Source organism: Eutrigla gurnardus, assembly GCF_963514095.1.
Source record: "Eutrigla gurnardus genome assembly, chromosome: 14".
Lineage (NCBI taxonomy): Eukaryota > Metazoa > Chordata > Actinopteri > Perciformes > Triglidae > Eutrigla > Eutrigla gurnardus.
The window spans coordinates 12,121,629-12,139,286 of NC_139937.1; the positions used below are offsets into that span (position 1 = coordinate 12,121,629).

General features: G+C 40.4%; 1 protein-coding gene across 1 annotated transcript; it reads left to right on the forward strand.

Annotated features, from left to right (window-relative positions):
* The first annotated feature begins 431 nt into the window (after positions 1-431).
* On the forward strand, positions 432-6,181 carry LOC311025147 (galanin receptor type 1-like). Its single transcript, XM_084027895.1, has 3 exons — positions 432-1,181; positions 1,274-1,339; positions 5,842-6,181. The coding sequence occupies exons 1-3, from the start codon at positions 516-518 to the stop codon at positions 6,160-6,162; spliced, it is 1,053 nt and encodes a 350-aa protein (XP_083884021.1). The 5' UTR covers positions 432-515; the 3' UTR covers positions 6,163-6,181.
* The last annotated feature ends 11,477 nt before the right edge of the window (positions 6,182-17,658 follow it).

A 17,658-nucleotide genomic window follows, 5' to 3' on the forward strand; every position in this document is an offset into this window, starting at 1 on the left:
TACTGCGTGTCAAAAGTCTGACTTAGAAAATTGCATCTGGCTCTGGCGACCAAATTGCACTGGTTTCACAAACATATCCAGATAAATATGATTTATAAATATTATTCTCTCCCCCCCCCCCCCCCGCAGCATTTCTCGGGAGGTGGTGGGCTATAATAGGTGCTGACGTGAATGACACAGGCCAGCCCCTTCTATTATGTGAGGGGGAAAATTCAGCGTGCAAAGAAATAGGTCTTCAGAGTGGATCAGCGCAGTCGGCGCACGGACGCATCAGGTGCGCACCAGGACCAAGACGCGCAGCGGCGGCAGAGACGCACGAGCCACAGAGGAGTAGAGCGCTTTGTTTGCGCGCGTCACTTATGTGAATAAACATAGAAGAAAGATAGAAGAAAGCAGCGTCTGGAGGAACACTTGCTTTTAAAGAACTGTCATGCAGCAGCAGCAGCAGCAGCAGCAGCGCACACACCTTCCATAGGTCATTTTCACAAGTTCATCCAAAGGAGGAAAAGTAAATCATGAACGTATCGGTGTCTGTTTGGCTCCCGGAGGAGCCGTGGAACCTCAGCATGGTGGAGGAAGAGGAGCAGAATCTTCTCTTCGGGATCGGCACGGATAATTTCATCACGCTGCTGGTCTTCGGGCTCATCTTTACGCTCGGCGTGGTGGGTAACTCCATGGTGATCACCGTGCTGGCCCGGAGCAAACCGGGGAAGCCGCGGAGCACCACCAACATCTTCATCCTGAACCTGAGCATCGCGGATCTGTCCTACCTGCTCTTCTGCATCCCCTTCCAGTCCACCATCTACATGATGCCGTCGTGGGTCCTGGGAGCCTTCATTTGCAAATTCATCCACTATTTCTTCACCGTGTCCATGCTGGTGAGCATCTTCACTCTGTCCGCCATGTCCGTGGACCGGTACATCGCCATCGTGCACTCCAGAAAGTCCTCCTCGATCCGGGTGGCCAAGCATGCCCTGATCGGAGTGGTGGTGATCTGGATACTGTCTCTGGCCATGGCGTCGCCGGTCATGTACTACCAGAACATTTTCCACCGAGGAGAGAATCACACGTTCTGCTGGGAATATTGGCCAGATCCGAACCGGAGGAAAGTTTATGTGGTTTGCACGTTTGTGTTTGGTTACGTGTTGCCTCTGCTGCTGATCTCCTTCTGTTACGCAAAGGTAAGGACAACTATCCACAGGGGGGGTCACTGAATGCATTTTTTTTTTAACAAGCAAAAATATATATCTTACATCTATTTTCTTGCTTACAGGTTTTAAATCACTTGCACAAAAAACTAAGAAATATGTCCAAAAAGTCAGAGGCATCAAAGAAAAAGGTATGTATTCAACTGTGGAGGGTTGAGAATGGGAGTGTCATTGCCTTATGTTAGCAGACATGCCTGACTGTAATCAGTGAAAAAGCACTGAATAAACACAGGACAACAGATACACAGAACTGTTACCTGAAATGTAACAAAACTGTAGTTTGTCTGTAAAAATAAATCATCATTGATTCACTGAAAATACACATTTTTACTGACCACTGCACAATTCAGTATTACACAATTATCTGTCGACGATGACAATAAATGTAATTATATATATATATATATATTCAAGAAAAGTACAGACAACCTGTACCTTTACTGAAATACCTTCTTTATATCTGGATCCATGCATGGCATGCCACTAAGCTGCAGCCTTTTTTTCTTGTGTCGACATATGGTTTGATTCAAAGTGTCATGTTCCCGGCCTTTAGGAAGCCATATATCACAGCTACGCTGACCTACAGTCCTGCACACATTATTCACTGAGTGGCTGAGCTGTCTTCGCCATGTGCTGAACCATTTCCTCCAATTCAACAGGCAGTCAGGGGAAACTATTTCCATCATCTGTGTTGTTCCCGAGGGTCAAAATGATATGTATTAATGTCAGAATACGGTCAAGAGGTGATTAACCAAACAAAGTGCCATCTAGCCTTCATTATTCCCAGCAGAGATCATTCAGAACAAGTTCTCTTCTCAATGATTGTCTGTCAGTTTGTCAGTTCAGCAGCACCGTCTGACAGCGGCCTTGTGCCGTGAATCCAGGAGTGCAGACTGCTGGTCCGCTGCTGAGTGGGGAGGGATGATGAGAATGTGAACGCGCTTTGATGTGCACCTCCCTGCATACATGCTTTATTACAGCAGGCTTCAACAGGAATTTCACATATTCGGATGATTTATGTGCAGAGTGGGTATGGATTATACACGGAGGGACTGTTGCACTGACAACTTTGTGACAAACAGCAAGCAAACATTGCAATAAAGCTGACTGTAACACATAAAGTAGCTTGATAGGATAGCTACTGTTCAAATATAACGAATGCCAGAACGGACTGTTTTAAACACGTATTAAATCTGAGTGAGGTATCAACAACGTCAATGGAAAGGGGTTCCGCCAGACACGTTGTTAGGCCCAGCAGCCAAGCGTCTTCCAAGTGTCTGCTAACCCAATGGCTGCAATGCATTCTGGTCTGTTTAAGCCGATTTCAAATGAAGCCTCAATTCAAACTATCCTTGATGGATTTCTCATCTTTTCATTGCAGCTGAAAGTGAAAATAGCTTAATATGATTTGTATATGCACATGGTATTATGGATATAGCAGTACAGCAGCAAATCAGTGCATCTCGTCTGGTTTTGCTAATAAGTACTACAAATATTATCAACAGACTGTGAAGAAGCTACAGTTAACTGAAATTAGCATGCTAACTGACTAGCCCCAGCCCATCCTTACTTGTAATAACACTCAGTGACGTCGATTAGGTTTTTGGTACGAAAACGTTTGTATTGCTCTGCCCAGGAGTTGATATTAATGTACTGTAGCTGAACAAAAGCTGGGGGCTCAATAAAGCATCGAAGGAATGGGACAGCTAGTCACAAATAATCAATGATTCTCTTTTTTTTTCAGAAGAGAATAAATAGTTCCTCACTTAGCAACAGGTCATAAGCGTCATAGAATGAAATAGGCCAACATGTGGAGAGACCAAGTCAAATCCCTCCACTTCATTTAAGATTCTCTGGCTTTGTATCGTTGTGCTAAGAATGCTAATGTAACGTTAGCAAAGAGAGAACTGCAGAAACTGCTGCCATTTGCAATCAGTAGACTGAGTGGTTCAAATCAACCAGGACAGACAGTTGACTAATGTGTGTGTGTGTGTGTGTGTGTGTGTGTGTGTGTGTGTGGCCAACTGGTAAAGCCAGCACACAACAATCCGAAATCATACAAAATGAAAACTGCGCAAGCGCAACCAATAGTCGCCATTTTTTTTTTACCACTTGAAACTGAGTTTTATAAATTGAAAACCTCCTGTTTTACCCACCACAAAATACAAAATACAAGGTGAATTGTTGCTTGTTCTTGAAAAAATATTTTTGCTAGTAGCCTTAACAAATACTTTGAACAGCAAAGCTGTAAATCCACAACACGCATACAATTCTGTTTGATGAAGCGGGAGGCTTTTATGCCTTAACTTGAATACAATGGAGTAGACTCATTACCGTTTGAAGCTGAGTAAAGGTGAAAATCAAACAGCCCAACAGAATGAGTGAATGTGATGCTGTGAATTGGCAAGATTCAAACTCCTTAGTGGTTTTTTGTTGTTTACTCCTCTGAATATAAAGGACCACTGCCTCCATTAGGCAGTCGTGCAGGCAGAACAGCAGGGACCGCTATGCAAACGCCTACACCCTGACATGACCCCCAGATGGTCTGGGCCAGACCTTGTCAACTAGAATTGCCCCTGATACCACTTGTTTGAAAGGCGTTATGGAAAAAAGGAATTTCTCGTGTCCTGATATCCAGCGTTAACATCACTTGAGTTACTGAACTGTGCAACACAATAAGGTGGATCATTGTAAAATACATATGTCAAAAATGCATCTCGGCAGCCATTAATCAATTGTTCCATGCGTTGCATTGACCAGCTGGATTTCAACAACGCAGGATGACTAGTAGAGAGCTTGTGGGTGGAGGGGAGGGGAGGAAAGGCAAAGGATTTGATTAGTTCTGTCTTCCCATGGCGACGCTGCTGTTTATATTAGCCTAACTGATGGCTCTCGGGGACTTGAGGTGAAGATATGAATGTGTTGTGGAGGCTATCCAAACATAGCGTGCTTATTAACATGCTGTGGGAACCTCTTACTGGCTTCTGCGTCTCGGTGGATGTGTGTTTGTGCGTGCGCTCGCTTATTCATCATAATGGGACTGATATCTCTGGCCAATATTGACCTTATTATATTTATGTTGACTGTGAGAATTTGGAATTTGAAATGATCACGAGATATGTCATGGGACTGCACAAAAATGCTATCATTATTGCGGAGAGTGGAACATTTCAGGCCACAACTGTCCCCCCAGTTATTTTATTTTGCTTGGAAGATTTGTACAACTTTTTGCCATATTGACTTTCTTCCGTGTTCATTCTACTACATTAATATTCTTAATTGAGAGTTTTTGGCCGCCAAGGGGCTGTGTAACAAGCGCTTAATGCAACACTGATATATCGTCGCCTTATGAAGTCGTTAATGTGAACATGTTAGCAAACAGTTTCCTGTTTACACATCACACAGTGCAGCATTAGCATTTGTTTTGTCTCGTTTCTGGCCACCTGGGGAATTCAAATCTAACAGTCCCTCTCCTTTTAGCTCGGTTTGGCTCTCCATCAACTCCGGAGGGAAATATCTGGCTCTTCAGCCACGTAACCTAACTTTGTCTGTCTGACATTTGGTGACAAGCAGGTAGTGCACAGTGTTTCGGCTGAAAATGGCTGCTGACTGCTGCCATATGGCTGGAAATCAAGCACTTTTTCTGAGACATTTTATAAAATGAGTTTGCTATAATTGTCACATTGAGCTATGACATTTTGAATGAAAGATATCACAGTCTTCGCTTTCAGTACATCCTGTTGGACTACATCTTATGTTTGTGTCTTATATGTTCTCGGACTTTACATTGGCAGGCTTTTTCTACATCCTTTTCTTTGTGTTCCAGATCATCGATAGTACGTACTGTTCAAGTGAATAATTCTGATATGAGAGCAACATAAACATCTGCAGCAATGCAGCTGGATGTGCTGAGTGAATTTGCAATAGGATCATTCAAGGACACACAGGGATGCACAAAGAGATGCAGTTGTGTAACCATTTGCTACACAAGGAAAACAAGATAACAAAACAGTGGTAGTGTAAGGAATGCAAACTCTATGTGCACCATGCAGGGTGAACGGGGTCACTCACAGTAACAATTAAGAACTATTAGGCGAGCTAGAAGATGGGTTTCCACATATTATCAACCTTTCCCAGAGCAGGCAACTGTGTTTGTTATGAAAAAACTCAAACCAGATAAGTGCCCAGAACCTCATGGCAGATGGACATGATTACTCACTGGCTGGTCAACAGAGTGGATCATTTAGTGGCTAAAGAGTCAGATTCTCAGTAGTTTGTAAACAGAGCTAAAAGGATATTTAACTCCAAATGAATGCTAATGTTGTATCTGCAATATGTGGCAATATGATAATCTTGTTAAGAAAAACCCAAAAACAAAATAAACAACAAGGAACGTTGCCCACAATTGACTTAGCACAATGCTAATGCTATCTGCATACACTAGGCTTCATAGTAACATACAGATACGGGTAACGAGTATTTCATATACTAGTGTATACAGATTAGTTTCAGTACTTTACATAAATATTTCTGTAATTATCTGCTGTTAAAGGAGTTTAAACGGAGTGCGTCTTGAACCTGATCATAGCATTAATGATGTCACTGTTCTCTGTCCCCCGTTTGTGGCCCCCAGACTGCTCAGACTGTCCTGGTGGTGGTGGTGGTGTTCTGCCTCTCCTGGCTCCCTCACTACATCGTACACCTGTGGGTGGAGTTCGGGACCTTCCCGCTGAACCAGGCGTCCTTCGTGTTGCGGGTGGCCGCCCACTGCCTGGCGTACAGCAACTCATCGGTCAACCCGGTCATCTACGCCTTCCTGTCCGAGAACTTCAGGAAGGCTTACAAGCAGGTGTTCAAATGCAAGATCGGCACCAGGGACTGCCCTCTCAACGACATCAAGGAGATCCGCAGCAAAGCGGAGACGCCGCCCTCGACCAACTGCACCAACGTCTGAGTCCAAGGTGTGGACGGTGACGTGAAACTTTCCCACTGAAATGCAACGTTAAACTACAGTGACGAAGCCATCAGACGTGAGCGGGTGTGCATGGTGTTTTTCTTGCGGGTTAGTATGTTTGCTTGGATGCTCTGTTCCACATAAGCGCTGTTCATTAAAGCTGGACCAGAGAAGAGAAGATGAAGCCACTGTAGCTGCAGGACATGATTACTTCAATCAGCTGCAGTTTCCTTCCTTCATAATTAAAAACCTGTGGAGTCCAAAACTTAAGTACTCTCAGAATTCAACAGTATTAAATCAATTGGTAGACTTTTTTTTAAGATTACAATTGCATGCTTTTGAGTCACAGCACAATCACCTCATTCAAAACTGTTGTTTGAATTTGTCTTTTCTGTCTGAAGATAGACATTTTACAGTCCTTCTGCTAACTCATCTGTTAGGCTCTGGATAATATCCTTGGGTGAGGAAAAGTACAGACGATGTCCTGCAGAATCATTCCAACAGGAAGTCTCTAACAACAGTGGCCCCTTCTCACTCTTCATTCCACAACGTTGTTAAAAGACACCAAACCATGAGCCATGTTTTCTTTTTTAGGCATTGTGTGCCACTGGTCAGCATGTGTCACTGATTGTTACAATGGAAACCCATTAGACGCCAAAGAAACGTGGCTCTTAAAGTGTTTTTCATATTATTGTGGAAAGACAGCTTTTTGAAGTGCCTCATCGATTATTTGAAGTTTTTTGAGTTTGCAGAACTGCACATTATCAAATTAGAGCAGGTAATATATTTAGCGGAGCACCAGGCGTTCCAGAGAGGTAAATACTGAGCCGACTCATACAGAACGCTGCACAGTGCAAGACCCTGGGTCCTCCAGTGTAATATGAATACGCCTTCGGATCTGGGTTAGCCTGAGACCATGTGAAACCAAACCCGAGGCTGAGCCCTCGTCAAACTACAGCAACTCAGTTTTCTACACATTAATTACAGAGGATGCACCATGTGTGTGTGTGTGTGTCTCTGTGTTTGTGTTTAAAAGGTACGTCAGAGCTGTTCTATGTAACAAAAGTGATGTAAAGAGAACTTGATTACATTTGTAAAACAGTCCCCACTGGACATAAGGGAGAAAAAAAAACTACCATTGTCATTGCAGTATGATTAAAGTGGTTGTAAATATTATGGACACTGAAGCTGATATTCACATATGCCTCACTGTATGTGTCATGCTGTATGACTGAGCCAGGCTGTTGGACATATTCAGCTTGATGCTCGTTTTGCACGCTTGGTGGCCATCTTTCTTACCACAAAAACAATCCAACAGGAGCTCCTGTGGAAATGAAGAACTCTGATATTGTATGCTATATGTGTGTTTGTATGTATGCACCGTGCTAAGCCACACAGCAGCTTTACCTCACTACACAAGATCTTTAACTCGGACGTCTCACACAGTATTTTATGAACTTCTTTGGAGTTTAGATTCTCAGCAACAGTGAGTCACGGAGGAGGAGAGTGAATCTGCTGCAGCGGATGACTGATTAACACCAACTTCACCCAGAGAACGAAACCACTGTAATCAGCAGACTTTCATCCTCCCCGTCAGCGAGGATCTCTCGTATGAAAATCAAGGATTGTTCCGACAGAGCAGAGGAGACAAGCTTGCAGCACTGTCTGTAGAGAAGGCTGATGCTCATTCATGCCCCACACAGGACTGAAGACGTTGTTTCTTAAATGGGACATGCGCATGGAAATGTAATCCAGGTGGAGCCTGGGACGTGGCTATTAGTTGGTGAGTTTATGATGGACACATGATGATACAGATGTGGAACACAAATAGATTGTTGTTTCCTCGAAAATACCCATGGAGCACATGAACAAAAGCATATTTTTCAGCACAATATATAACAGATTACAGCCCATAAACTACAGTGTAATTATTATAGTATATACCAAGTATAGCATAATACTTCCACATGGATGGATTACTTAACAGTCCTAGCAGACACAGACCCAGGGGCCCAAATCCTCATTGGCCGCCCTGGCCTTCAACTAAAAAATGTCAGAGTGACAAAGACTCACGACTCAACCAGGAAGAGAAATGGAAAATGACCACAAAGAAACATAAAATGAATATAAAGAGACATAAACTGACCATAAATCTCCAGAGAGATGAAAACCAGCTACAAAGAGACTCAGATTGACTACAAAGAGTTGGGCATGTTGGTTCTAACATAAAGAAGTTTATTCACGTCAAGGTCAACATGACTTATTCTGGCATAATTATAAAGTACAAACACAAAAAAAATCTGTATATTCATCTCAATGTTAAAACAGATATGTATTACCTTGTATGAAAACACTGTAATTTGTGGGCAAAATAAAGCATGACCTTTCATTTTTCAAATTCAACCTTCTAGATATCATTTCAGTGTTTAGTGCTGAAAAAGCCAAGAGATTTCTTCTTAAGAGGAGTATGTGAAAGCCAACACAGCATGCCCTTGAAGGGAGGACATGCACGAAAAGGTGCTCTTTCTTCAAGGGGGTCTCGAGGGATTTACATTTTTTTTTTTTCAGTTTTTAATTATTCATTCACAGCGTTTCAGTGCTTTATGTGTTTTACTGAGGCGGTCCTGTTGTGTCTTTTCAGCCTCGTTTCCTGTATTAATTCAGACGTGCCGTTTAAATCCAATGATTTGCCAGAGTAGGAGAAAAAAAAAGATGATTTTCTTGTCTGTTTAATCTTTCTGTGCTTGAAAATGCAACATATGAGAAACAAGCCTCTCTGAAACACTCGATATCTGGATGGTATTTTAAAAATATATTTTGATTGTGTCTTTATGCAGTGCTACTTCTATTATACAATTATATTAAAGTGTGTGGCATTTCGTTGAAGCAATCGTTTTATTCCGATACAGGCCTTTCATTAAAAAACAAATGGAAAAATCCATTAAAATCCATCACTAAAAAGGGGTTCTTATGTCTCATCCAGGCCTTCACTGAAAGCAGCTTTTCAGCCTCACTGTTGATTACACACCAATAGAGCACATTTCCTGGCATCAACTCAATCCAACGATCCCTAAGAGGTCTGTGAAAATAGCCCGTCTTCCCATGATGCCTTGTTCTGCAAATATGTAGCAATCAAGGGTCTTTTCAGGGCAACTCAATTGGATTGTGTACAGGAAATAATCTCTGCCAAGGCATATCAGATACAGCTGATGGAGCTGGAAGTGGTCTACTGAAATAAAAATACACACCAGACATTTAGATATTGGCATGAAAATCAGCGTCATATTAAATTAGGGACATGGCGTTTCTAATTCTCTTTAAGGGTATTTATAAAGTATTAATGCACAGTAGCGATACAGTCCAAATTATTTATACGTCAGGATGGGAAGTCAGGTCAGTCAGGCCACTTTGGTCCAGCCTGAAATATCTCAACAGTTTTTGGATGGATTGCTATGAAATGTCGAACAGATATGTTGCATTGTGGGTAATGTCGCAACCAGACAGGAAGCATTAATGTTGATACTTTTGTCTTAACAAAAGAAAAGAAAATGCATCATACAATGCAATACTGGTAGAGTACTATTTTAAGAGCTGCCTCACAAAGCTGCTACAGCTAAAGGCTTATAGCTGATTATAATACAACCACAATAGCTAATAATAATAACGCAATTCTGTGTGTTGAACTACGAATGCTAATAATGTGCTAACTACTTAAGGTGGACCGTACGTACATTGTGAAGCTGGGAATTTGTCTGTTTTTAAAACAATCTCTCCTTCTCTCTCTAGTTCTCAAATTATCAGTTACTTTTCCAAAAAACACTCATGGGCATAAATGGAATCCACCGCACAGCACTTATTTAAAAGGAAATGAAAATACGGTTTGCTTGTTACTCCCATTGGTTTCTTCTTACAACGGAGCTAATGAACACTAAATTAAATGATAACTGGTGTGTTAACTGCATGCTAAAGTATTCAGAGCACATAAAGGCTGAATTGCCTGCTAAGTTACCATATGACCAGTTGCTGGCAAAATAACGTAGGGGCGATTAAAGGGCTATTTATTTCAGAGTCCAGCGCAGTCGTTCCTCCACATAAAACAGTACGACATCATCACTTCCAGCAAACTCCATGGAAAACATCCATCCATCATCATCTGTTTATCCTTATCAGGATTTTAATCGTTCATGATCTAATATTGTCATATAGCACACCCCTAACCAATAGGTTTGGCGCACAAGGGCCTCCCTACATGAGCCTGAACTTGTAGTATTCTTTTTTCCTCCACAATTTCTTTTTGCCATTAAAACTTTGCCTGTTATATCATGCTGGCCGCAGCAGAACAACTATGGCTCTCGTCCATGCAAAAGGGATCTTAATGATTTCGATTTCACACAATAACTGCATAGAAAGATAATAATTCAACCTTTCATGAAAAAATGAATAGACTGATTCTGCTTCCATTAAAAAAAAAAATACAATTGGGAAGAATATCCATTAAATTGCATGTTATTGCTGTTCCCCAGCCATCTATTACATAATGCTTCTTTATTTCTGTCTCATGAAGAAATGACATATTACTGCTTATCATACAATCAGCACAAAAGCTCAGTGCCACTCATGCTGTGCTTTTGTGTGTTCGAGACAAAAAACACTGCACTCAGCAGAAAAATACTCCACGGAAGCATTGATCAACACTTCACCATCACTCTCTCACTCATTCACTCACTCACCCCACGTACAGGCTGCGTATCCTAATTTCCTCCAAATGTGCTGCTTATTGACGTTGATGGAGTAAGAATGAAGTTCAGCTTCATTGAGCAGCGGATCAGAGTGGAGATGACGTATCAAAATAGGGAGCAGGATTGTAAAGGTCATTTAGTGAGGGCGTGATTTGAATTTCATCTCCCTTTCCGGCACCCTTGAGTTTCAGATAATTCTGTGCTAACGGCACCTGGTGTATTCACTCGTCAAAAAAAGTATCAGAAAACCCGTCTCCCTGCTGAGAAGGCGAACATCATGCTGTGAATGTTTATGCACTTGAAATTATGAGTGATGCGTGATCAGAGGAGACGCGGTTCATGCACAGCATGTCAAAATCAGAATCAATTAAGATCTTTGTTTAACTTCATTAGAGTTAAGTGAGTTTCATTCAAGAAGCAGCAGTCAAGTTAATCCAAGATATGTGTTGGCGGCACTAGAAAAAACAGTAACCCTCCTTTCCTTCCTTTTTAATTTTAATTTTAATTTTTGCGTGTGCAATTTTTGCGTGTGCATGTGTGTCCTGCTCCCTTGCTCGCGCCAACATACAGAATATTATGGAGGCTACTCTGTCTCGCGAATATGCACTTGATATGTGAATAATGGGTTTTGCAATGGGGAAAAAGAAAGGAAAAAAAAAAAAAAATATCTGGCTGTTTCCTCCTTTTTTCTTTTTGCTCGTTTTTTTATTTTCTTAAAAGGGGAAAAGCATATACAAAGTTATGGACTATACTGGAGTTGCGCTCAGGCAACGGGCCACACAGTAGCGTTGTCGGACGGTTTTTGGAAGTATTTGTTTTATTTTAATCACCTTTTTATGGATCCCCTTGGCTCCATCGAGCATAGTTCTTGCTATGCCTTAACGTTTGTTTTGTTTTTTTGTGTTCTCCTTTTTTCTTTTTTGTTATTTCTTTAGTTTTTGGTACAGAAGGTTCACAAATAATCAAGTTGGAAAATGGGCTAGGGGGAATGGATATTAGGTTTAGTGAGATAAGGACCTTACAGATACATGTTTATATTTGTCTTCTGAAATAAAATGGCAAGCCAGACATTAAATGGTGTAACAGTTTGTAGCTGGAATGTGGATGGGTTGAATAGTCCGGTGAAGCGCACTAGAATTCTAAGCCACCTAGCAAAACTTAAAACACAGATAGCCCTGCTGCAAGAAACCCATCTAATACAGTCTGAGGCCCTTAAATTAAAGCAAAAATGGGTTGGACAGGTCTTCCATGCAGGTTTCAACAGTAAGAGTAGGGGAGTAACTATTTTAGTTCATAAAAAAACATCTTTTGTCCTTCATGACTCCTTAGTTGATCCTGAAGGTAGATATATTATAATTGAAGGTCTACTGTATAACGATCCTATAGTTTTTGCCAATATATATGGTCCAAACATTCACTCGGTTCCTTTTTTTAATGGCCTCAATACAATTCTCTCACAATATGTTGGCAAACCCATAATAATGGCAGGTGATTTTAATGCGGTTTCCAACCCAACTATAGACAGGAGTAGTAAGCCCTTGCCTTCTGATCGAACAGTCTCAGCTTCCCTCATAAATTTATGTAAGGATGCAGGTTTATTTGATGTTTGGGGGCTGATGAATCCTGATTCAAGGGACTATACTTTTTACTCAAGCCCTCACAAATCTTATTCAAGGATAGATGCATTCTGGGTTACACAAGATGTGCTCTCCAATGTCTGGTCCTCTGAAATCAATAATATGATTTTCAGCGATCACTGCCCTTTGACATTGACATTTGCCTCCTCCTTACACCGTATTAGGTCATCCATGTGGAAACTCAACAATTCTTTGCTTCAAAATGAAAGTTTGGTGGAATTAATTAATAAAGAGACAAAATTCTTTTTTGACATAAATAGTGAATCCGTTAAATCCTTTGCTACCACATGGGAGACATACAAAGCCACCTGTAGGGGCTGGCTTATAAGTTTTGCTTCAAATCAAAAGAAAATAAGAGCTAAAAATATTTTTGGAGTTGGAAGCTGCTCATAAGGCAAACCCAAAAGATAATAAGCTGTATACAGAACTACAAAAGGCTAAATTTGAAGTTAAAAATTTAATGAACAAAAAAACCGAATTTGATTTGTATCGTTTGAAATCAAAATATTTTGAATATGGTGATAAAGCCGGGAAATTGCTGGCGTATCGGCTTCAGAAGGCCAGGGCTTCTCGTCTTATTCCTGCCATTAAATCAGAAAATGGTGAAATATTAAAAACTCCTGTAGATATTAATAAAAGATTTAAGGAATATTATGAATCTCTCTATTCTTCAGAGGTTAAACCCTCTTTAGAAGATCTAGATAGATTTTTTTGGCAGTATAGAATTGCCTGCTTTAACAAATGAAGACAAAGAGGACCTTGAAAGACCAATAACTCAGTCTGAAATAAAAATTGCTATCAACAATATGGCTAGCAGTCGCGCTCCAGGGGAAGATGGCTATAGTATACATTTTTATAAAACCTTTTCCCTATTATTAGTGGATAAATTGGAAAGGGTGTTTAACGAAGCTAAGGGAATAGGTCACTTACCAGGTTCTTCCCAAGTTTCCCTTATTACAGTTCTGCTTAAGCCAAAATAGGACCCTTTGCAATGCGCGGGATACCGCCCTATTTCTCTCCTTAATTCTGAGAGAAAAATTTATGCCAAAATCCTGGCAAGAAGATTAGAGGGAATTATTTCTAAACTTATCCATATAGATCAAATTGGATTTGTAAAATCAAGGCAAATTGCAGACAACATGCGTAAGTTACTTCATATAATGCACTATGCAAACTCATCTGTTACTCCAGCTATTGCGGTATCGTTGGACGCCGAAAAGGCATTCGACCGTATTGAATGGCCTTACCTTTTCAAAACATTGTCTAAATTTGGATTTGGTCCCAATTTTATTAAGTATATCTCTTTGATTTATTCACAACCAAAAGCTAAAATTATTACAAACAGTATAATTTCCAATCAATTTCCGCTTAATCGAGGGACCCCGCAAGGGTGTAATTTAAGCCCTTTGCTTTTTATTTTATTATTGGAACCCTTGGCCATTTCAATTAGAAATAATCAGAATATTAAAGGTGTCCCAGCCCCTGTAACAGAAATAAAACTAAGTCTTTTTGCGGATGACATATTATTGACAGTATCTGACCCATCCACCTCCCTTAAACATATTCTGGAGATGGTGGAAGATTTTGGCTCCATCTCGGGTTATAAGGTGAATTGGGAGAAATCTGAAGCTTTACCTTTAAATCCTTACTGTCTTAAGTCACATATTACTGGTTTGCCATTCAAATGGTCTCCTGAGGGAATGCGTTATCTGGGTTTAATTTTGAAATCGAACCCTCAAGATATCGCCTCATTTAATTTGAAAAACCTTATTAATGACATCAAGGTAGATATTGAAAGGTGGAAAAGCCTCCCATTAACTATCTGGGGCCGAATAGATACTATAAAAATGAATGTCCTACCGAGGATACATTTTCTTATGGCTGCCATCCCACTTCCTCTAGATAAAAATGTTTTCAAAGAAGTTGAAGTTCTTTTCAGAAACTTTATCTGGAATAACAAGTCCCCTCGGGTCAGTATAAAAAACCTGTACGTGGACAGGGGATCAGGGGGCCTTGGCCTCCCAAATGTATACAAATACTATATAGCATTTAATGCTAGATATCCTTTGAAGTGGGGTTACTGCGCTGAATTTAGAGATACTAGCTGGGAAAGCATTGAACAGGAAGTATTGGATATACAAAAAGATAAGCTTTCATTACAAGGGTTGTGGTATGCTCCGATATGCAATAAAATCGACAACCCTCTGATTAACTTTTCTTGCTCTATGGTGAAAAAAATCCAAGAGATGATTAACTTTAAAGTCAATAACTCTCCAAAGATCCCTTTATGGAACAACTATAAATTTACCTTGAATGGCAAACCTCTCAAAAATGAACTTTGGGAAAGTAAGGGTATAAGAACTATTGGTGACTTGATAAATCCCAGGGACAGAAAACTGAAATCGTTTGCTGAACTTTTAAATTCATATCGAATTGACAACAAGGATTACTTATTTTATATGCAAATACGATCTCACTTGGCTTCTTACCTAGGTGAAGTGGTTAGAATACCCACAGTGACAGAGTCTGAAACTTTACTTGAATCTATGGTCAAACAGAAACATAAGATTGCTTCTAAACTTTATAAAATGTTGAACAGCCCAACAGGAAATGAATGGAATATGGTTCAAAGAAATTGGGAAACTGACTTGGGCAGTTCATTAGGAATTGAAGAATGGGGACAGATTTGGAAAGAATTACACAAAGTATCAAAATCAGTTAAGAACAAAATGATAAACTTTAATTTTATGCATAGAACATATTTTACCCCTGTTCGACTTCATAGAATGAACCCCTCTGTTTCTGACCGATGTTGGCACTGTCAACTAGAAAAAGGCACATTTTTTCATATGGTATGGGCCTGCCCAAAAATAAAATCCTTTTGGGAAAGTGTAACACAATCCCTGGGTGGAATGATTGGTCAATATGTTGTTTGTGACCCAGTACTTTGTCTATTGAATTATATGGCCTCTGGATCTTGGCCCAAAGATCACAAACAAATTATAATAACTGGATGTATGACGGCCAAAAGACTCATCGCTACCAATTGGAAAAATGCTGACCATCTGGTAATGGGAAGATGGTTGCAAACTTTCCTCGAGACAATTTCTTTGGAGGGAGCGGCTTCTAATCTTCTGGAAAAGTGTAATGAGGAACAGCTCTTATGGAGAGAGATAATTAATAAGATACGCAGGATACCCTCTTTCAAGAGAACTTAAGTGTCTTAAGGGTGAGTTTGAGCTCATACAGACTGTATACGCCTGGTCCTCAACTGCCTACAATCTGTTTCCCCCCTTCCCTCCTTCTGGACTACTGAGATTTACGACATCTGTACACCACTTTGTTTTTTTTTTTTTCTTCTCCTTTTTCTCTCTTCTAAATTAATCTATGTGATTCAATATCTATACTTTTTTGTGTTAGTTTTATGCTTGTTTAGTCTGATGTTTTTTATTGTGTTGTGTTTTTGTTTGTTTGTTTTTCTTTTTCTCACACTTTTTAATCTATATAAATTGAAAAAAAACAGTAACATATATATATATATATTTCTGTACTTGATAGAGGGATAATATTACACATACAGCAGGAAAAGCTTTCTCCCTGTGTAACATTTCATGTCTAGAGCCAAATCCCAGAATCAAAAACCAATTACCTCAGCTACATGTCCATTCCTAGAACGCATTATAGTAACACCATGGGCTGGAGAGCATGGGCTTACTCACCAACACAAAATACCGAAAAATGTTATGTGACTTGGACAGCCTCGGAGCTGCAGATAACCAATGGGAAACTCAGAGTAATTACCCTATTGGCATTCTCGTCTGCATCTGTGTGTGTAAACTGGAGAACACAACTAAAAACATGCAACAACTGTGTGAGAGAACAACTTGCACACAGCGAGGAGCAGAGCAATTTTTCTTACCAGATACCAGCATGACATGACCGACTATGTTGGTTTCGATTAAACCAAAGCTTGCTGTTGGCCAGAAAACAATCTGAGAAGTCCCCAAGATTTGATATGTGTCTGGATGAATTAGGAAATATATATTGCATCTAATGAAAATAAGATTCACAAAATCTTAATCTGATTGACAAATGTGTGTAAATGGTTCACAGTTTGACAGGTTAACTGTTCGTGAGTCAACTTATGTGATAAATTATGTGCAACCGTTCCTCTTTTGTATTAGCACCAAAGTTTTTCCTTCTTTCTAGGTTTAAAAAAAGGGGGGAAAAATGTGTGTGATGTTGTGGAAAAGGAGACTTCTGGGAAAAAGAATATCAATAAATGGTTGCAGACTGCAGTGATGCTGGATGTCTTGTGTTTGGACACACACACACACACACACACACACACACACACACACACACACACACACACACACACACACACACACTGACACACAAAGCCCTAAAAAAGAAAGAAAAACACTCCCACAGTTCCACCCAGCAGCAGCAACAACACCATAATTTCTCTTGTATACAGTTATATAATCTTAAAGCAACAATAACTTGGCTGCTTTGTATTCAGGTCAGGTTTTGCCTTCATGACTAAGAAGGCTTAAAGGCCCTGATGTTGGAGTTAATTTGCCCTCCTCCATCAGTCACCCTGAATAGAACACCTATCTGCAGGCTAGAAAGCACTGATAATACCTGAAGCATAACATCCAGTGACCTCCCCACACCAACATTCACAGTTTTCCATATTAGCACATCAGCAGCAGCTGATGACGAACTCCAGGGCGTCCTCTAGAGAAAATCTTTGGTCAGAGGGTCACCGAGTGGTCTCCTCAAAGCGTGACGCCTTTCAGATGCTCTCCCCTCGTTTCTCCATTTCCTGTATCCATCTGCATTGCTTTGGACACAAACCAGATTATATTGTAATCCAGTTATGATCTACAGCAGCGAAAATGGATTCCCTCAGGTAGGCAACAAGAGGCGCACGTTCGTGAGTCTGCATTTGAATCCCTCAGAGCTCCATTCAAAATCACTGCTGCTGTGTGCCTTAATAGACTTGAATCCTCAAATTTCAAGCTGTATTGATTCAAATAGAAACAACGATATATTAAATCATCCCTTATATATAACTGCTGATAATCCCCAAGAAACAACAAACAACCACACTG